General features: G+C 33.3%; 1 protein-coding gene across 2 annotated transcripts in view; it reads left to right on the plus strand.

Moving 5' to 3' along the window:
* COL11A1 (collagen type XI alpha 1 chain) overlaps positions 1 to 22,963 on the plus strand; it is a 218,620-nt gene that overhangs the window by 102,704 nt on the left and 92,953 nt on the right. For both annotated transcript variants that reach the window (XM_049616699.1, XM_049616700.1), the window contains 15 exons: positions 754 to 807; positions 953 to 1,006; positions 1,179 to 1,232; positions 2,665 to 2,718; positions 2,838 to 2,882; positions 4,049 to 4,102; positions 4,569 to 4,613; positions 4,866 to 4,919; positions 5,381 to 5,425; positions 11,012 to 11,065; positions 12,202 to 12,246; positions 13,294 to 13,347; positions 13,428 to 13,472; positions 18,451 to 18,504; positions 20,521 to 20,628. In XM_049616699.1, the coding sequence (XP_049472656.1) occupies positions 754 to 807; positions 953 to 1,006; positions 1,179 to 1,232; positions 2,665 to 2,718; positions 2,838 to 2,882; positions 4,049 to 4,102; positions 4,569 to 4,613; positions 4,866 to 4,919; positions 5,381 to 5,425; positions 11,012 to 11,065; positions 12,202 to 12,246; positions 13,294 to 13,347; positions 13,428 to 13,472; positions 18,451 to 18,504; positions 20,521 to 20,628 (819 nt within the window). The remainder of the gene's footprint in view (positions 1 to 753; positions 808 to 952; positions 1,007 to 1,178; positions 1,233 to 2,664; positions 2,719 to 2,837; positions 2,883 to 4,048; positions 4,103 to 4,568; positions 4,614 to 4,865; positions 4,920 to 5,380; positions 5,426 to 11,011; positions 11,066 to 12,201; positions 12,247 to 13,293; positions 13,348 to 13,427; positions 13,473 to 18,450; positions 18,505 to 20,520; positions 20,629 to 22,963) is intronic.

Raw genomic sequence — 22,963 nt, forward strand, 5'->3', positions numbered from 1 at the left:
GACATTGTTTGTTGACATAACATTGTATTCTACTGCTCCAAGAAAGAAACATACTGAGAATATTTAACCTTTGATCTGAAATGACATGGTTCCAGACAATAATTTGCATTAGGGATCACCAAATCATCCTGCAGCATTTTGTAGGTGATTGAGAGAAAAATGTATCAGTCACTATGCTAAGTTGTAGGAGTATAATGGAGAAAAGACAGATGTAATCTAAAACCACCACAGCAGTTAACAATTTAATGGGAGATTCAATTATGAAAAATGGCAATTATAATCCATGTGATAAGTCAAATAAAAGAATAAATACGTAGGAGAGAATCTCCAAAAAATAAAGGGAAAGATGAAGGAAAAGTGATTGGAAAGAAAAGAGAAAATAGATGGGTAGTTAAGAGTGTTTTCAAGGGAAATGTAAAAAAACTCAAGTTTTTGAGAATAAAATGAGTAGTTGAGGAATTTTTTAAATGTTAAAATATCACTTTTTATTACTTTTATTTAAATGTAATCAGCTGTCTCTAGAAATTTAACAAAATAATATGACTCTTTTTTGTGGCAAGAAGCCTTTTAGAAAAATTATTCTTTTGTCTTCTGCTTTATCTGAGCTTTTACATAAGAAATAATTTTCTTTATTTTAAAGTGATTAAGGTAAAGCTAAGAGAACATACATTTCTAAAACCATCTCTCTCAATGTGATTCAGTTTATTGATCAAAAATTCCATAAAATGAATAAATTATGATGTTTTAATATAGGGCCCTCGTGGTGTTCAAGGTCCACCTGGTCCAACGGGAAAACCTGGAAAAAGGGTATGACTGGTTTTTATTGTGTATTTTGAGGGCATCTGAAATCATCAGTTATCTTGTTTGTTGTTGTTGTTGTTGTTGTTGTTGTTGTTGTTGTTTTGTGCCAGTAGGAATCCTTTTTGCTTAGTCATCTTCTTGGCATTATCAGGGTCGTCCGGGTGCTGATGGAGGAAGAGGCATGCCCGGAGAACCTGGGGCGAAGGTCAGGAGCTCACACATTTGTATATTCAGATCTTGTATGTCAGTTCACCTCTGAAAATTTTATATTTTAAAACAGAGTTTCTTGATATCAATGAATATTTCACAATTAAATTACAGTATAGAATTAGATTTGGAATATGATGATGATGATGATGATGATGTTTATTTTACAGGGTGATCGAGGATTTGATGGACTTCCGGGTCTGCCAGGTGACAAAGGTCACAGGGTAAGATATACTGTTCTGTTACTTTGCATACAGGGACAATATAGGAATGTTATGAACTATTTTAGAATCATTGGACTTTAAGAAATAAAAAATAATAATTTAAATATTTGTAAAGACAATAATTTAGTAAATTACTGCATCTACTATATACTGGAAGAAAGAGAAGTAGAATTACAATGTAGAATTACACATGTAATACCAATATGAGTTCTTTAATTATTTTTAGACATTAATCATGCAAATATAAGTTCTGGCATAATCTTTATGTACATGTATGTGGAAGATATATTTATAGAAAGACAAGAGTGGAGATTTAATTTTGCCTCTTATTTTTTGATAATCACCTTAATTTCTCTCTTATATTTTATGTGTGGACATATACTCAATAGAGTCCTCTTTAGGCAGTCTGTCATTAATATACTGGACACTGTATTTTATTATCCTAAGTTAAATGGTACCCATTGACAGAGACACCACAAGCTATTTCTTGTGATAATATGAGCTTGCAATCCAACACAAGAGTTTATAATTTGCAAAACCTAAATAAACCACCATGCTGAACAGGAATCTAGGGGATATTTTTAGTGGGAAATTAAACTAAGAGGCAGTCTCTCAAAGAACAGCTTTGGACCTTCACATTTTTCTTCTTCAGAAGTTAAGAATGAAAATAAGACAAACTTTATGTAAATTAAGGAACATAAAAAGAAAAGAAAGAAACAGAAAAGAGAACATTATGGAAGCCTAGTAAGATATTTAGTGTATACCTACTATATGTCAAGAGAAATATACAGGGGCGCCTGGGTGGCTCAGTCGGTTAAGCGTCCGACTTCGGCTCAGGTCACGATCTCACGGTCCGTGAGTTCGAGCCCCGCGTCGGGCTCTGTGCTGACAGCTCAGAGCCTGGAGCCTGTTTCAGATTCTGTGTCTCCCTCTCTCTCTGACCCTCTCCCGTTCATGCTCTGTCTGTCTCTGTCTCAAAAATAAATAAATGTTAAAAAAAATAAATTAAAAAAAAAAGAAATATACAATATTCTTTTTTAAAAAATCCAAAATTTCTTTAGTCTTGAGTTGTACTGATTGTTATGAATTATTTTAGAAGCAGAAAAAAATAAAGTCAACCAAGTGTATCTCTGTTTAAAACAATCGTCATCAAAATAACTTTCTAAATGATTTAGTTTGTAATAATTATGTTAGGTATTTTATTTAAACCTTTTTGCTTTTAGAATTGAAGGAACTTTTTTTCTAGCATAGTAATATATAAAGTCAGTTAATGTAAAAATATGATTTATCTTTGCAGTGTCCTGAGAAGGACAAAGAAAGCATAAGTTTTTCCACCAAATGGTCTGTTATATTCAGCAGGATAGCTATAAGGTAGACTTCTGAATATTCTGCTTTATTTCATTTTCTAATCATATTTGTATTTGTTTAATAGGGTGAACGGGGTCCGCAAGGTCCTCCTGGTCCCCCTGGAGAAGATGGAATGAGGGTATATGAAACTTCATTTCTTTTAAGAAATATTTAAAATGAAAACATAAGAGAACAAAGTCTTGTTGAATTGATATATTGTCTAATTGCATTACCTCCCATTCATTTTGTCAATGACAGGGAGAAGATGGAGAAATTGGACCTAGGGGTCTTCCAGGTGAAGCTGTAAGCAACTTTCTTTCTTTTAAAATAATACCCTAGTTTGGAAAAATAGTGACCGGTGTCATACATGTATAGTCACTAATAAACTCAGGTGACTATAGAAGTCTTACCTAAGCTAACCAGGCAGTTGTTATGGGAAACCATTTTAAAAGAAAGGCACATAGAGGTCCAAGTTATAGAGAAAATCAGAGGTAACATCTTTTCAGCCAAAGAACTTACCTAGTTTTTGTTGCTATTTCTTTGTTTTATTTTATTTTTTATATCATCAGTAGCTCCAGAATCTATATGTTTAGGATAAATGGATCTCATAACCAGAAGAAACAAAAAATTTACAAGCTTAGTATATATCATATATAAGGATGACATGTGCTAAATTATATTATTTTTTTCCACCAAATTATATAAATGAGGAAACTGAATTGGGAAGGTTTACCCAAAACTAATCAAAACACCAGACTAGAACCCAGGCCTCTTAATTTCAGTCCAAGCTTGTCACATTATAGGGCCTGTCAATGCAAAGGCATAATAGCTCAAGGGAATATGAGAGGTAATAAATTACTGTACTGATTTTTCTAAAGAAGGAAAAGAAGATAGAGGAGGGGAAAAAAGAAAAGGAGATATTGATTAATTTTAAATAATAATAATTAAAAACAATCTTCTCTCAGGAGAGTGGCTTCTATAATCTGTATATATAGTTATCCAGCTGTCTGTTTCTTTCCCTTTGTGAATATTCTCTCAAGAAGAAATATACCTAAATATGAAATGAGTGAAAATCAGGATTTTTCTATTTGTATAATTTATTTGATTGAAATATAATACTTAGTAAGATTCAGTACCAATCAGAAAATGACACAAAAGTGGCATAAAATATGAAATTATTTCCTATTTAACAATTTCCCAAGTAATTTATATGTAAATTTATAGAATCAGAGATACACAGTGTATGTGCTAAAACTCCCTGTTACCCATTCTGGCTTTTGGATCAGCATAAACATGAGATATTTGTGTTACATAAAAATGGTATTTTAAACACTACTTGCCATGTGTTAATAAAAGATGTATAGATATTTTTGCTCCAAACATCGCATTAAAATGTCTTTAGAGGAGGAAGTGTACTTTGAGCGCATTCCTTATGAGGACATGCTTTTTTTTTTTTTTTTTCCTTCTAGGGTCCTCGAGGTTTGCTGGGACCAAGGGGGACTCCAGGACCTACAGGGCAGCCTGTATGTATTGCTGGAAATATTCAGAATTTTCTAGGAAAAGCTTGTTGTCACTCTTTAAAGCCCAAGGCCATGACAGCTTTCAGTAGACAGCTAAGTGTTTACTGCCTTATTGTATTCTGAGACCTAATGATGCTGCCTATTGGTTACACTGATCATTCTCCACTCTACCCCTTTCTTTCTTTTCTCCTCCTTTTTGTTTATCCACTTCACTGTTTCATGTTAAATTTCCAACACACAGTACAAAATGCTGCTAGGTTGTCTCCAATGTGGACACAGAAAGGAGAATATAGACCTTACCTTTTATCTCATCTCCTCTAAATCCTAAAATGAGTTTTAGTCACCCTAGACTAGTGGGTGCCATGCTATTAGGTTAGTCTTTTGATTTTCTATTGAGGCATTTAAACTTATAAACATCCATATGTATATTATATACATATATATATATATTTTTTTTCCTTCATTGAAGGGTATTGCAGGTGTAGACGGCCCCCCAGGACCAAAAGGAAACATGGTATGTAGATAACATCTGTAAAATAACTCATTTCTGCCATCTAGGTTCTAACAAATCACTTTTGTTGCTAAGTCTAAAAAATTTCTTACATTTTGCTAAGTCCATTAAGTTCTGCTAGCATTAATATTTTCCAAGATTTTTCAGATTCTCCATAGGGAAAACTGATTTAGGGACTGATTTTCAATTGAGAAGAAAAAAAAAAAACTATGCGAAATAGCCCTATTAAAGACTCTTTATATTTTCCTGTGGCAGGGTCCCCAAGGGGAGCCTGGACCTCCAGGTCAGCAAGGGAATCCAGGACCTCAGGTAAGTCTAAGCCACTGCAGCTCCTTTGAGATAATGGGGTAAGATCGTATCTTTTCGTGAGAAAACTGACAGCCTCAAAAATTCTGTGTAGGGCTTAAAATGTTTACAGTGTGAAAGTAGGAAGGCAATTCTTCCCCCCCCCCCCACCTTTTTTTAAATTAAGCAAATGTGCAGAGGCCCCTTTTTTCAAGAATAAAATGAGTCATTCAGTGTTCATGGAATGCCAGGGCGAAAGCCACACCTGCAGAAGGGTCTGAATCGGATCACATTACAATCACGCTGCCAAAAGAGTAGCTTGTGTAAAATGCCTCATAGTGTTCCAAAACTTTCTGGGAAACGTGGGGAATGTATACAGATTCTCATAACTCATTGCATGTGAAATAGAAGGTTATTTTACTTTTTTAAAAAATTCGTTCTTATGATGTGATTCCTGACATGTGAAATAAATTCTTTTAAAATAGGGTCTTCCTGGTCCACAAGGTCCAATTGGTCCTCCTGGTGAAAAAGTAAGTTACTCTGTTTGTTCTAGTAATCTGGCAACCAATTTCGGGTTGTCAACCTTAGCCAGATGCAATGCCTTGCCATCTGGTTTTGATAAGATGTTGAGATGGCTCAGCACATAAGGAAATAATCTGGAGTAAAACCTTGAGGGTACAGTGTGAGGGGAAGCCATTCATGCATCTCTGAACTATAAATGATAAAATATCACATATTTCCATTTGGATAGCTTCCAAATGTGACATTCTCAGCTATATTAATTTTAGAAATGTACTGGAATGAATGAATGCTTTCTCTTCCTTTCGGTTCTCCTTTTCTTTCTCATTATTTAAAAAATGTCATTAGATTTGCTGTGACAAAGGGTTTTTTAGGAAGATCTGATTAAGGGAAAATTGTGAAGTTATGATTCCCACCATTTTTTATGTATAAATGGCAAAGAATGTTCTTGTTAATAACTCAATGTCTGGATCAGAAAAATAATAAATCTTTGATTAAAAAGATGTTTTTCTCTGATTTCTTCTGCCAGATTCCTTAAGTAATATTCCTGTCTCCTATAGTTACAGTACAATGTTAACAGGTTCTTTTTAATGTCTTTTTCCCCTTACTTGTGTTGATTTATGTGAACATATAATTTAAAAAAAATAAACAGTTTTACTGGGGTGTAATTTCATACCATAAAATTTCACTCATTGTGAGTGTACTGGCCAATGATTTTCAGTAAATATATAGAGTTGTGCCACAATCACAATTTTAGACCATTTATACCACCCCAGAAAGAAACTTTATGTCAATATGCACTTGTGTTCTACCCACTTAGACAACCACTAGACTTAGACAACCACTAATCTGTTTTCTGTCTTTATAGATTTGTCTTTACTGGGCATTTAATGTGAATGAAATACATGAGTGAATATAAAATATGAATTTAATCATATAAATGAATATAATATGTGACCTTTGAGTCTGATTTCTTTCATTTGACTTAAAGTTTTTGAGGCTTATTATGTTGCAGCATACATCATTTTTTTTTTTTTTGCTCCTTTTTATTGCCAAATGGTTTCCATTAATGGAATATACTCCATTTTGTTTACTTGTTCAGCAGTAATGGACTTACAAGTTGTTTAAGCTTCTTAGCTGCTATCAATAGTGCTGCTATGAATATTTGCATATAGGTCTTTGTGTGGACAAATTTTGATCTCTTTTGGGTAGATACATAGGTTACCATGGGTTATATGCTGCATGTAATGCTTAACATTTGAAGAAGCTTCCAAACTGTTGCACCATTATTTCCTTCCCATCAGCATTGTATGAAGATTCTAGTTTCCTTAGATCTTCATGAATGTTTGTTTTTCTTTTTGATTATGGTCATTCTTCTTGGAGCGAAATGGTATCTCATTGTGCTATTAATTTCCATTCCCCTAACCACTAGTGATATTGAGCATCTATTCATGTGCTTACTGGCCATTTCTCTATTTTCTTTGGTAAAATATCTTTTCACATACTTTGGTAATATTCTAATTGAGTTATTTATCCTATTATTATGTTGTGAGAATTAACATCAAATTTAAGTTGTCTTTCAAGTGCTTTTTTTCTGTGCATATTTTCTATATGGTACAGTATTAGAGCTCTTTTGGAGACTGCCCTATGTATTTAAAATGTAAAGTACCAAAGGTGATTTCACATATGTACTTTAAGACATTTCTTTTTAAAGTTTTTTTTTTGTTTTGTCTTGTATTTTGTTTTTGTTTTTGTTTTTTTTGAGACAGAGAGAGAGAGTGTGTGTGTGCATGCAAGTGGGGGAGGAGCAGAGAGAGAGAGGAAGAGTGATTATCCCAAGCAGGCTCCATGCTGTTAGCTCAGAGCCCTACATGGAGCTTGATCCCACAAACTGTGAGATCATGACCTGAGTTGAAATTGAGTCAGATGCCTAACCGACTGAGCCTCCCAGGTGTGCTCAAATCTTTACTTTAGATCAGAAATTTTAATTTGGGCCTATTTTACCATACTTTAGATTAGCTCATCATGACCAGAATATATTCATAATAAATTGTACTTGAGGCATATGCCTATCAAGTTTTCTACCATGCATTGGATTACTAAGAGGAATTTGCTGTTAAGGTAGACTAGAATATCTGAATTCCCTTTGTCAAGCCAAAGGGAAAATACAAGATTTGGTTCATTGTACTTGTGGTAAGAAGAAAGCTGTCTTAAGCATTAGCTGCTTCCTTCTGTGGTCTGAATGTATCTAATTTGAGGGTTCAAAGATAGTCTCTTTTTATCAAAACAAGAAAGGAACTCAAGAACACAAGAGAAGCATGTTCTGTTTATATTGCATCTATGTTACATTTTATTTTGCATCTATATTACTTTTTTTTTTTTTTTATGATACACTGTATTGTGTTCATTCTGGGTCAAGAGCCCTTTCTCCCAAAACTTGGTGAATAATATTTTCAGTTGGATCATGGTAGAATCTAACAGATATAACTTAACTATTGTCATATATTTTAAATTCCCAGTAACTTTTATATTTTTCCCTAAGTTATTATAGCCTGTACTTTTATTATATTTGTGATAAAATATTTGATAAAATTTTTTAGTTAACTAAATTGGATAAAACAACAGTATCCTTTATCCTGACATTTTGATAACTTATATATGCTGAATATTTCTTGTGATTTAATTTATGACGTCAGAATTTACATCACTCACATGTTTATTTCTTTACAGAAAACTAATATTATTATATAATGTTATGAGTTAAGAATGAAATAACAAGACACAAAATAAAGATTAAAGTCAAGGACTTTGAAGACATGGATATGGATCTGGGTTCATTTATATTGAAACTCTCTCATATATTAACATTAGTTAATTTACCCATACCCATGATGATATTTCATGGAATTGAGACTTAAAATGGACGGTATATTAAAAAAACACTAATCTTTTGCTTAACATAACTCCTCATTCCATCTCTCTCTCTCTCTCTCTCTCCTTCTCTCTCTCTCTCTCTCTCTCTCTCTCTCTCAAAATAAATAAACATTTAAAAAGTAAATAAAAATAAAAGAGATGGATTTATTTTAACTTAATATTTTTCTCCAAGTTGGGGCACCTGGGTGGCTCAGTCGGTTAAGCATCTGACTTCAGCTTAGGTCATGATCTCACAGTTCATGGGTTTGAGCCCCGAGTCAGGCTCTGTGCTGACAGCTCAGAGCCTGGAGCCTGCTTCGGATTCTGTGTCTCCCTCTCTCTCTGCTCCTCCCCAACACATGCTCTGTCTCTACCTCTCAAAAATAAAGAAAACTAATAAAAAAAATTTAAAAATATTTTTATCTAAGTTTTTATTTAAATTCCAGCTAGTTAACATATAGTACAATATTAGTCTCAGGTGTAGACTTTAGTGATTCATCACTTGCATACAACGTCCGATGCTCATCATAGCAAGTGTCCTCCTTAATACCCATAACCTGTTTAACCCATCCCCCTGCCCACCTCCCCTCCAATAATTATCAGTTTGTTCTCTATAGTTAAGAGTCTGTTTATTGGTTTGCTTCTCTTTCTCTCCCCTATGTTCATCTGTTTTGTTTTTTAAATTCCATGTGTGAGTGAAATCATATAGTATTTGTCTTTTTCTCACTGACTTATTTCACTTAGCATAATACTATCTGGTTCCATCCACATTGTTGCAAATGGCATGATTTCATTCTTTTTTATGGCTGTGTACCATTCCAGTGTGTGTGTGTGTGTGTGTGTGTGTGTGTGTGTGTGTTGCATCTTCTTTATCCATTCATCAGTTGATAGACACTTTGGCTGTTTCCTAACTTGGCTATTCTTGATAATGCTGCTATAAACATTAGGTTCTTACTAGATATGTTTCCTGAGTCAAGGAAAGCAAAAACAAAAATAAACTATTGGGACTTCATCAAAATGTAAAGCTTCTGCACAATGAAGGAAACAATCAACAAAACTAAAAGGCAGCCTACAGAATGAGAGAAGATATTTGCAAATGATATATCTTCTAAAGGGTTAGTGTCCAAAATATATAAATAACTTATCAAACTCAACACCTAAAAAACAAGTAATCTAGTTAAGAAATGGGCAGAAGACATGAATAGACATTTTTCAGATTTCCAGATGGCTGACAGACACATGAAAAGATGCTCAACATCACTCATTGTCAGGGGAATACAAATTAAAACTACAATAAGATATGACCTCACATCAGTCAGAATGGTTAACTCAGTTTAAAAAATCATTTTATAGTTCAAGAGTTTTAATATTTCTAGTCCATTAGATATATCAGCAACAAAAAATCCATGTAGTCTTGTGTGTAGGTGATGGTTGTGGAGATATCGTGTCTGTTGATAAGAATAACTAATGGAATAGTTCTGCATTTGTAGTCAACATCTTGTTTTCAAGAAATAAGACAATTGTCTTGAGAGAAAAAGATGATGTATGTCACAGACAAGATACTGCCATTAAAAATACGTTGTTTTACAATGATTATTACATAATGTTAGATTACTTGACTTAAAATGACTTTTCAGAGTGGTAAACGGGATTGAAACATTTAAATCTTTTAAATGAGAGGCAGTTAACCTCAGTTATAAAATAAAAATTGTTCAATTTAAAGGATATCTTCATTTTTTTGTTATTCTATTGTAATTTAAGTTATATCTCTTATAACATTATACTGTAAATCTACATAAATGTAATGCTTTTCCTAAATACCCTTTGAGAATGAAAAAAATGCTAAATTGTGTCCACTATCTAGGCTTGCTTATATATGTTTTCCCTTTCAATTGTTTCTAAATTCTGGCTAATAACTTGACCAGTAAGCAATACTTGTTTGAACTCTGGAGACTTGATATGTTAATTATTCTCAGCAGAATGCCCATGTTCCTATCAAGAAAGAGTTTACTTTTTGCAATAGTGATTCTTACTATGTTCCAACTGTAGTAGTGGCATGTTAAAAGAGATTTGAAACCCTCTGTGGTCAAATGGAAATTAAGAGTGATGTGTTGAATAGATAGTTACTTTGTTGTTATTTGTTGGTTGCATATTAGCTTATGAACTTTGACATCAAAATATTAGATTTGTTTTTATGTCCTATGAATAACTGTCACAATATAATATATTTCTCACATATTTTAATAATTAGTTATATTTTATAAGTATTACTATGTAATTATTTCAATCAATACATATCAGTATCTTTGATAGACATGTGCATTGTTTATTTTTCAATGATATAAATCTATATTTCTGATCTATATTGCTTTTCTTTTTATTCTCTAAGCTCTAGTTTATTGTGGTATGCAAAACCTAATTTGTTAATAAAAAAAGATACATTTGGGACTACTAAGCAGGCCAAAACTAGCATGTTTTTGATGTAGGTCAAATTTGGTTTTCATTTATCTCTATATATCATTTTCCACATATGTTTAATAGTTATTTAAATGTTTGTTGCTTATAGATAAAAACCAGTGACTTGAGTTAAGAATTTTATTAATAGTATATTCCTGCATAAAAGTTATATTTTTCATTATTCTCATTTAAAAGAGAAATAAGATGCTTTTTCTCTGTTTAATTAGGGACCACAAGGAAAACCAGGACTTGCAGGACTTCCTGGTGCTGATGGGCCTCCTGTAAGTAATAGTTACTTGTCATTAAAATTTCTACATATTTATCTTCAAAAATAGGTTTCACATGTGTTTTAGAAGTGATTTTTTTTTCTGAAGTTAGTAATAAAAACAAATTGAGCCAGTAATTAAACATTGATCCCTCTCAAATACCATTGCATCATGTTACTTCCATATTGCAAAATCTTTAATGATCATGCAGTGATTCTTGGATAAACTCATTCTGGTGCTCTGGTGCCAGAATCTCAGATGCTCAGATTTTCCTACTTCCTCATGAGCCATTAGTTCCAGGCAAACAGATCCACTCACTATTCTCTCAGCGTTTCTCAAATCATCTTTATCTCTATACCTTTCGTAGCACTTTTTTTTTTCATTACACTTTTCCATTCTCTCTTCTTTTTCAAAGTACCTCTTTCTTGAGGGTCCAAGGGGTAATTTCTCACCATTTGTAAATTTCCTTAAACACTTTCCATGAAAATCCTCAGCCTCCAGGGATTCCTTCCTTCTAGAAATATAGCAGTGTTTATTGTACCCCAAATGTAATAATAAATAATGTAAATATATTATCTCTACAGTTGTTATATATAAAAATTTGTTATTTATGCTTTTTCTCTTCAAACTACTTAGATTTTTGAGCTAAGATGCGAAATTTGTATTGGGTATAATTGTGATGGAGTAATACATTTTTGCTTATTGAATCTCGAGAATTTTATTATTAACACTATTAGTATTTATGATCTTGCTATATTATCAAATGTCCCGTTCATATGCCTTAGCTGCCTTTTGAAGGTGCGTATTTCATTATTTGATCAATCTGAGAAATAGAAGTCAGATTAAAATGCCTCTATATAAGAACTGTTGATACCAGAGTTGAATTGTTAATGATGATCTGTTTTGTTTTATGTACTTTTTCCAAACTCTCAAATACATTATGTAGTTGGTGAAACTTACATCCATAAAATTTAAGCTTATGTTTCCTTCCAAATGCTACAGTTTATAATGTTGTTTAGGGCCATATGCACAGATGCAAAATGTTCAATATCTTTTGAAACCATAGGTTTGAAAAAAAAGGAACAATTTCATAGTATTATAAACTACCATTAAAATTGCATCTTACCAGTATATGTTTTTGCTAAATATAGGGTCATCCTGGAAAAGAAGGCCAGTCTGGAGAAAAAGGTGCTCTGGTATGTCACAGAGTATCTATGTAGATGTCCTGTCACCTTATGTCTAAGAGAAAATGCTTTACTTCAGTCATCTTTATGATATATATATGTATATATGTATAAATATATAAACATATAATATATATGTAAACATTACATATATATATTCTTATCATTTAGGGATAGGAATATTAGAAAGTAAGTACATGAAAATAGTTTGTTTCTACCTTTAAATATGTCTTTACTCTCTAAAGATTTCTTTTGCTATCATTTAAATACAGTAATGTTCTGGTAGTTATTTTTATTCAAGGTTTAAAAAAACAGATGTGCCTTAGATAACTTTTAATTTTGTAATAGTAATTTTATAAATTAGAGTATATTCTTTTTTAAATAAATACTCTCATGATCAGAGATAAATCTAGATTTTGCAAAGGTAGTATATGTGGAATGAATGGCCATAAATGACAATATGAAACTGGGTAAGAATTACTAAATATCATTAAACTATTTATGTCACTCCAATTTTACTTTATTACTCTCTGGTAACTTTTAAACAAGAGAATATTTAATTGTAAGAGCAATAATTATCAAAATATCTAAATAAAATGTTAAAATAAGAGCTTATTTATTGTTAGTACTACTTTGAATTACAAGGGAAGGGGGTAGGATCAGTTTGTTTAGAGTTGGTAGTTTTAGATTTTTATTAAAATAGCATTAAAACACAGCATTACTATAGAAATTATATATTCTATTTAAAAAATTGTTTCCTTTAGGTAAACTAATTAAATGAAGCCAGCTGTGGAAAATATGTAAATTTTGATCATCTTCTTGATAATGTTTATCTTATTTTTTCATAAACATATAATACAATAAATTTGGAGTAGGTAGGGCTAATCACATGGTTTGTTCATCCTATCTGACTTCAGAAACAAATGATAAACCTCAAATAATCTTTACCAGTAGTAGAAAAATATCATATTCTTGTAGATTATTTGGTAAAATTACCGTGTGTGGATGAGTAGCACTTTCAACATAATGCATGTTTAAGTAGCAATGGGTCTTTTTCAGGGTCCTCCTGGTCCACAGGGTCCTATTGGTTACCCTGGCCCCCGAGGAGTAAAGGTAAACGTTATTTTTTTTCACACCATTTATTTTCAGTGAAAAATATTACAATCACTTAATCCTTCTAATTTATTCTATAGGGAGCAGATGGTGTCAGAGGCCTCAAGGGCTCTAAAGGTGAAAAGGTAAGATATAATTTATTTAGGTGATTTTAATTACTACATATCTATTAGATCAAAAATTTAAATTCATTCAACAGCTATTTAATTTCCTCATATATTAAGTGATTACTTGATAGCAGACATTTGTACTGTGTATCATGGAAACTTTTTTGAAAAAAGATTATACCCTGGGGTGAGGACTACATTATAGAACAGAAGCAAAGATATGTCATAAACAGAATTAATCCTATATCCCTTTTTTTCTTACATGTGTTTACCTTTTATAAATCATAGAGTTGCCTATGAATAAATTAGCCACAGGGCTTGTACATATCCAGTTATATGCCTAACAGAGGAATGTTTATTCCCTCCTTTCTTTACTGAAATCCCCAAAGTTAAGCTGAAATGCATTGGAAATTATGAAAGTTAGAAGTACTCTAAATCAATTGGGGGAAGAAGAAATCTTAGATATTATACTGTATGCAAAACAAAAATATTAATGAGAAGAAATAAAGATTAAAACTAGGCAGAAGTGAATGAAAGAATGTGGAATTTTTCATAGAGCATTTGTAGTTTAATTGTCCTTGGGAAAAGAAACTGAAAGTGAGGTGTTTTTTTTGTTTGTTTGTTTACATAAATGTTTAATGTAAGTGTAGAACCCCCAGATCCTTCACTGATTATGTTAAAATAAAATGGCAGGGGCACCTTGGTGGCTCAGGTGCCCAACTCTTGATTTCAGCTCAGGTCATGATCTGCGGTTTGTGGGTTCGAGCCCCATAACAGGCTCTGTGCTGATAGCTCCGGAGCCTGGTGCCTGCTTTGGATGTATTCTGTGTCTCCCTCTCTCTCTGCTCCTCCCCTGTCTCTCTCTCTCTCTCAAAATAAACAAACATTAAAAAAAAAGTAAAATGGCATTACTCACAGGCAGTATTATTCTTAATACAATATTATATTTAAAAAATAGTGTTTAGAATAAAATGTTTATAGCTTTGTTGAGAAACTATGGAATATAAATTTTGATTTTAATGATAATTTAGTTCCCATAGTCATAATGTTATTAAAAGCACCAAAAAAAAAAGAAGCACCTTGTGTGGATTTGATACCAATGAGGAATGGAAAACAAGGACTGAAGGGATGGGACTATTATATCCATTATAATTTTTTCTAAAAAATAAAAAGTAACATACTGAGGCATTGTTAAGTAATGCAACTATATTCAGTTCTACTGTATAAAAATTATTATGAATTTGAAATGAACTCAGTTACTTTGATAAGAATCCCAATTCATTCTGATCATCACAGATGAACTTCAGGGATAATGTCCTATTGAGTTGGTAGTTGAGCCCAATGATTGGTCAGATAGGGTTGAACTTGTAATTATTTGCAGATGGCCTATGCAAAAAAAAAATACATATATACACACATATAAGCATTTTCTCTGTTTGCAATATTTCTTAAGACATTTAAGAGTTAATTCAAATTTTTGTCTGCAATAAGTGCCTTCCAAAGAGTTTAGGAAAGACAGTGTTTAAAGGAAAGGTTAATTGGGGTGGGAAAGTTGTAAACTTGCTGGAAAAGAGATAGTGGCAAAATGACAGAAGTAAGTAAGAATATAGATGATGAGATACCTGTGAAGAGAAATTCACACAGGAAAATAATGTATACTGCTTATATGTAGAAAAACAATTGGAGATTATTGGTTGTTTTGAATGGTGTGTGATCTCAGAAGCAACAAGTAGATGTAGAGAAAAAGAATTAAAAATAAAAAAAAATTAAATGTTTGTTGTTTAATGTTTTTTAATGTTTATTTTTGAGAGAAAGAAAGCCAGTTGGGGAGAGGCAGAGAGAGGGGGAGACACAGAATCTGAAGCAGGCTCCAGGCTCTGAGCTGTCAGCACAGAGCCCGCCGCGGGCTATAAAAATTTTGAGTTCCAATTCTAGTTCTCATACTAAGTAGACTGGTAAACTGAGGCAGATTGTTTAATTTACTGAGTCTTATTTTAAGTGTGTAAAATAAAAACATTGTCCTAAAAAATCGCTAAGGTAATTTTCAGCAATACTTTTTTTTGTATCTTTTATTATATTTATACCTGTTATTTTATCAAATCTAATAACGTATTATCTAGATTAGAGAAATTCATATAAAAGTTAATGGAAACTTTGTTCTAATACAAATTCTCCCTATTTTCAAACTGTGAAGAGTCATTAAATATTAGTGAATTTTAATATCTATTATTTATTTTGTTTTTCTGAGAATGTTTATAATTGGCCATTTTTCTTGAAAGAGATAAGGAAGGATGTTGAAACTTTTTTTCTTTTTACACATAACAATGTTAATTGTTAACTAAAGGTGAAAAAGCAAGTTAGTACCCTAACTAGAATTAGAATTCTTCATTGTACAGACAGATGTGTTCCTTAGACCTTACGCAACATAACCCAATGACAAATGGCATAGGTGAATTCCTTGTTTACCCCTCTCCTAAAACTGTTTCCTTTTTTCTTTCTGAAGATTAATTCAGACCTGATAGTTTTAGGACTGAAAAGCTTAGTAACTTGATAGAGTCACTTGTTTTAAAAAATGCCACTTATTGTAAGGATACACCTAATAATTTAAATCTTCTAATTTATTTCTTATTTGCTTTTCTAATTTATTTTCTAATTGTGAACATATTGAAAACAAAGATGTGCCAGAAATAGCTTATAGTCAATGATCTTCTCTCCTAAAACAAAAATTTGTGCCTGGAAAAATTGTAAAATCTGTTATTGATTTTTTGACTTAGATTTCAGTGTTCTTTAAACTAAATTTGGCAACTGTGTAATTACCTTTCTCTCTAGAGAGAAGGTAATGAAGACAATAGTCAATAGGAAGTTAAATGGTCATTTTCAGCTTTTAAGCCTCTATTATTGCCCAGTTGCATCCAGTACAGAAAGAATCCTACTTACACGGCTACTTTATAGCCAGAATACTGAAAACGTCATGCTTTTGTCTTAAAGGTAACTTTCTAGACCTGTCATAATTTTTAGGTTTAAGCAAGATACCAGATTGGACCCCGTTTCCAGGTTTAGGTCTCATATCCATAATTACCTAATATGTTCTGGATCTTAACATACCTTGCTAAACAGACACTGAGGCATGTTCACTTAGTAAGGGTCCATTTAGTAAATGTTTATTAAATGGCATGGTTATTGAGGAGCAAAAATGTATGAGGCACTGGAAGCACAGAGGCTAATTAGGCATAAGTCTTATTTTCTACCAATTAATAGAAGAAAAAAAACTATGATTTACTAAGTGCAGGGTGGCATGTTCTGATAATAAATGTTCAGTGGGAGCACACAAGACAGAGAGGTTAATTTCAAGGTGGGAGAAAGACTGAGGTCATAGGAAACTTCACAGCAGAATTATGAACTGAGTCTTGGAAGAAGAGTAAAGGTAGACAGAGGTAGACAGAGAAGGTAAAGGGTTTGCAGGTGTGTGTATGACAATGGCAACCAATGCAAAAATTACAAATGGAAATATAGGTAATCAATTTTTTCTAGAACTCAATCTCAGTGCATTTGGGTAGGGGGTAGAGGAGAGATTCAAGATCAAAGATATGACTGCCAAAATGAACAAGCAAGGGCTAGATCATGCTTGTCAGAAGGGGAGGGGAGAGATGGCAGCTTATATTCATTATTAACAATTTGGAACCATTGAGTTGTTTTAAAGTAAAAAATTGTGTGATCAGTTTTGTTTTTTATAGAGGTCACTTGGCAGCAGAATGTGGAAGTATATGTGCCAATCTTCCTAGCTCTGTTCTCATACTTGGCCTGAAATATCCTTTCCTCAAACTTTTTAAGTAATATCCATTCTCTAACTCCTAATTAACATACCAACTGCCCTGTCAAACCTTCTTCAAATAGCTTCTTGCTTCACTACCACCAACACCAGAACCATCATCATCTTCATGTTTTTATCATCTGAACATCCATCTCCATGTGTATCAAAGTTAATGCAAATGTTCTATCTTAGTTTTTATTGTTAAAAATCTCAAAATACTCCATACATGGACTCAGAACAGAGTAATGCTCAATTAATGCTATTGAAAATTGAATGGTTATTCTTTAGGAATTTAATTTTTTTCTTGAAATTAAGAGACATTAAGTTTGTTCATGAAGCTTACTTTTATTTATTCTTTATTTTTAATTTTTTTTTGAGGGAGGGATGGGCAGAAAGAGAGAGAGAAAATCTTAAGCAGGCTCCACACCCAGTGTAGAGCCTGATGTGGGGCTGGATCTCACCATGAGATCAAGACCTGAGCCAAAAACAAGAGTGGGATGCTTAACTGACAGCCACCCAGGCAGCCCTATGAAGCTGACTGTTAAAAATCTAAATTTCACTCAGAATAGTATGAAATATTTCTGCTTTCTTTACTAAAGGAAGCCCAGTTTTCAGTATTACTGAACTGATGTGATAATGAACATTCTCTATTGACATGTAAAGAATAATGTTGGCTTGCTTATTTTACATCTGAAAAGAGATTGTAATATAGAATACAAGTTGAGCTACAAGGCATTTATCTAAAGCACATGATACAAAATGCATACTATAATATTCTTTGGTGTGAATTAGTATAAAATTAAGGGTAAAAACATTTTAATTGGTAATCAAAAGTCCTTGTATTCCAAAGTTAAAATGAGAATTATTAAATATTTACTTTTTATGTGTTCAGATGGCATAAGATATATGTTATTATAAGGGAATGGTTATATCCCCCATAAGACAGAGATCTAATTGACATATTGGAGGAAAATTTCCTGGAGTAACTTGGAGCCAATAATAATAAAAAGACGACAGGATACAGGCAATAAAGATTAGAATAGGGAGAAGGAGATTTCACAGCTAGGATTCACATTTCCCAGAACAATTTTCCCTAAATTATCAGTGTTCATATTTTATATAGCCATGTTTTAGATTCATTCAAGCAAATCATTAAACACCAGTTTTATTACTTTTATTTTTTAGGGTGAAGATGGTTTTCCAGGATTCAAAGGTGACATGGGTCTTAAAGGTGACAGAGTAAGTAAGAGGAAAATTCGTACTAAAATAAACACTTACATGTGTGTGTATATGTAGGCATGCATGTGTATATCCTTATATTTAAATATAGAAAGCACAGAATAAATAAAAATGTTCGTACTGAGACTTTGCTCACTTTGATTTTTATATGAAGATTAGACATGTTAATTTTTGTGGAGACAATATAGTCTTTCAGATATTACACTAAATTCCCATGTTCTACATCGTGTGTGTGTGTGTGTGTGTGTGTGTGTGTGCATAAAGTTGAGTAGTATTATTTATAGGTATTTTCTAAGTTGATGATCAAATTGTTTAAAAGAAGTGGTTTGAAAGGCGTCTGGGTGGCTCAGCAGTTTAAATTGTCTGACTCTTGATTTTGGCTCAGGCCACGATCTCTCATTTTGTGGGTTTGAGCCCTGAATTGGGGTCTGTGTTGACAGTGCAGGGCCTGCTTGGGCTTCTCTCTCTGCCTCTCTGTCTTAAAAGGTTTTATAGGTTTCTTCTAAATTTTGTGGTGAGCTATTGCTTGGAAACCATGTATTTGCAACTTTCTTGAACTTTCATTATTAGTGATCTTGAATTTTTGAGCATAAAAGTAGTACACTTTTTTTCTGGTAATGAATGTCTAGAAAACAAACAAAAATATGAGTTTCCCAAAGTAAATTAAACTACATGCTTTATTGGGAAGATTTATTTTATCTAACACCATAATACCTAATATATCTAAGCAAAGAAGCATACTGCAGAATTTTTTTGTTTCCCTAAAATGTATGTAATGCTTGTTTCCAGAATGGGGGCAATGATTTACACATTTCAGTCCCTAAAACTATAAATGTGAAAAACAAGTCTAAAATGGAGGCATTTTTCTTGTGTTCCAAAAGTGTTTTCCAAAATTGCTATTGTCAGAGAGGAAAATTACTTTTTCCTACTAACCTGCTAGTTTCTCAGGCTGGGGCCCTGTAAAATTAGATTGACAAAAGACAAATTAACAAAAGAAAAACAAACAGAAGTTTTCTAGCCTGTGCCTCAAGTTTACACATGGGAGCACTCCATGATAATTACCTCAAAGGGGTGGTTAGAATTTGGGCTTATATGGCATTTCAGCAAAGGAAGAATAAATTTTTAGAGAGATGACAAGGAAAAGGACTTTTAGTTTCTAGGGCTGCAAATTGTGGGAAGGTAGATATATTGGAAACTAAAGGTAGACAAAGGCTAGTTAATGAAGTTTGTTGAATAGATTCCTCTGGTGTCTGCTTTTGGCTCCAGACTGATAAGGGTCTAGTTGTCTCCAGTGATTAACATTTGTCTTTTCTTGTAGAAAGGGGAGGGAGGGCACTTTTGAAAATTTATATCCTGCTGTTAGCAGCTTCTCTTACATCTGCTTCTTCTCAGTTGCTTTCAGTTCAAACTAATCTTCACACCAGAGTGGCATATTTTGGGGTTGATTATTCTGCCACCCTATACCATCTAACTTTGAATCTTATTTTTTTTTCTTCCTCTGTGCAACACAGATGTGTTAAAATTACTTTAATATTAAACATGGTAGCATCAGGCTGTTGTAGGTTTTCAAATGTCAGACTAGGATGGGAGGGCGATCTGGCTGCGACATCTGTTACCCCGTTGATCGCCAGGGTTGATTCAGCTGATCTGGCTGGCTAGGCGGGGGTCCCCTTCCTTCCTCACCGCTCCACGTGTGTCCCTCCGGAAGCACGCTCAGTCGAAGAGGACAACTTTCCCCAATACAGGAGGACCCTTCTTCGATCAAGGGTATACGAGTAGCTGCGCTCCCCTGCTAGAACCTCCAAACAAGCTCTCAAATGTCAGACTATATTCAGTTGTCTATTTACCAATGGAAAGGTTGATGAAGTCCAACGTTTTCAGGCCTCTTTGTCATAAATAAAACATAAGGAAATAAATGAAGAGTTGAAGAATATGACTTTCTGATAGACTATAATGTCTCTTATTCAATCTCCAATGTATTTTAAATTATAAGAATTTTGCTACGCTGTGTTTCAGGGAGAAGTTGGTCAAGTAGGTCCAAGAGGAGAAGATGGCCCTGAAGGACCCAAGGGTCGAGCAGGTCCAACTGGAGACCCCGGTCCTTCTGGGCAAGCAGGAGAGAAGGTCAGTGAACAACTTTAAATTCACAGATGATGCTTAATTGTCATTTAAAAATATTTTTAATCATCAATGTCAGAAAACTAGAGGATTCTATTGCGTTTCAAGCATATCCGTATACTATTAGGAGTACAACCATGAGAGGGCTACATTGATCCTTTTTCACTCTCCCTTGTCACCTATCCCCTCTGCTCTCCTTGGCCTTGCAGAATTAGTAGTCCTTCAAGCTCTTGCACGTTCATTAGAGATTAAGAATTTGATTGTGATTGGGGCGCCTGGGTGGCTCAATCGGGTAAGAGTCTGACTCTTGATTTCGGCTCAGGTCATAATCTCGCAGTTCCTGAGTCTGAGCCCCACATTGCTTGGGATTCTCTCTCTCTCTCCCTCTCTCTGCCTCTCTCTCTCTCTCTCTCTTTCCCCCCTTCCCCCACTTATGCTCTCTCTCTCTCTCTCTCTGTTGCTATCGTTCTCTCTCTCAAATAAAATAAAACTTAAAAAAAGTTTAAAAAAGAATTTGCATGTGATTAACAATGGATCAAAGAATCAATGAAAGATGGTATACTTATTGTTTTAGAAGAGGTAGAATTATCTTTGCTCCTCATGCCAAAATGTACACTTTATATTTTTTCACATGAACATGCATTTTCATAGGCAAGTGTTTTACAAAATGATGATGTCAAAGCCCAACTTGAAGAGATTGATTTTAGTCTAGTGTTAACCCAGGCATCACTATGCTTTAAAACGTCCCCATAATTGTAATATTCATTGATTTAAGAGCCACTGTGCTATATATACTATGTCAGAAAATATTTTCAACCATTACATTTACATTTTCATGTAATATTAGACAACATTAAAACTATGGCATCATAAAGTATTTAGTGATATGGTGAACACCTCATAATGTAACTATGAAGTTAAATTAAGAAAGAACTAGAAATTCCCATGACAAGTGTTATCCTATTTGTACACTAAAGAAAAATATAAATACGAATTATTTCTTGGTGGTATAACTCAGATGATTTCCTTCCTTTTAATATGTATACCTGCTTTCCAAATTTTCTATATTGAGCATGCCACTATTCTATAAAATATGAGAATTCCATGCTGTTTAAGAAAACTCTTAATTTCCCTCCTTGCCATCCTGGCTCAGAAGAACAATATATAAGGATTACACAGGCACTGTGACTGCATAGGTAAGAAGATGTTTCCTCATGTCACTATGAATCATCTGATGTAGTAGTTCTTCTAAAGTTTCACCCTCCCAGTTGTCATTTGTGAACTGATGAATAATGTCATCGTGTTTAGGCAGGGAAGGAAAGGATGAGAGGAAACAAAGGCTTCCAAGGCCCTATCACCCTTCCACTTAGAGTACTCACTAGCCAATAGTTTCAGACTATTATGGGAACTTCCTCCCATCCTTCCTCCACTTTATTCTTGTAAATGACGCCAGAGTCTCTTCAGAGGCATCAGGACTTTACCCCACAATTCTTCTTTAACATTTCATTAGCATTTCCCCTTTATGGAAGTTGCCCATCACCATATTGAAAAGGCAAACAAAACTTCTGCCTGGATTTATTTTGAAATGACTCTAAAGTGAGTAAGAGTCTATATTATAATACAGTAATTAACATGGAACACAAAGACTTCATGATCATAATTAGAGAATTTCATTAACCTTGAAATCAGTGGCATAAAACAGACATGATAACTTAATGCATCCAAAGGGACATCATTATAAGCATACTTCTTAGGGCTTGTTTGCATATTTTCCATCTGAAGACTGCTTACCTATGCAGTGTTGATCTTGAATCAGACAACTCTTTAGTTCAATCTGTAATAACAAGGTCATAAACTATATTCCTATTTTCTTACCTTGATTCATCCAGTAAAATATTTATTGTGGTTCATAAAGTTGCTGTTCCTCTCTTACTGTTACATGTAGTAATATGGATTTGTTTTTGTTTCTATTCTTGTTTTGTTTAAATGTACATGGGAAACAATGATGCTATATGCTTCCCAATGTTTTAAGACTTTGATAAATAATATTATATATATATGGAGTGTGCTTTTATAAAATCTTAAGGAAAATAGTCACAGTAAAATTCCATAAACACTTTACTCAGAAATTTAGTTTAATTTTCTCATTACCTGTATTTTTAAGTTAATGCTTTGTTCAGGGTGAAATTTTGCTAGTATAGCATTTTAAACCTGTTGGTATTTGTTACACATCTTTGGACTTTGCTGCAATTTACTGTTTTAGCAGTTTTTGAGAAGTAATCTCATTGCACTGGAACAAAATTGTTGCACATTTAAGGTCCCACCTGCAGGAATTAACACT

The sequence above is a fragment of the Panthera uncia genome (assembly GCF_023721935.1).
Source record: "Panthera uncia isolate 11264 chromosome C1 unlocalized genomic scaffold, Puncia_PCG_1.0 HiC_scaffold_4, whole genome shotgun sequence".
In the NCBI taxonomy this organism is placed as follows: Eukaryota; Metazoa; Chordata; class Mammalia; order Carnivora; family Felidae; genus Panthera; species Panthera uncia.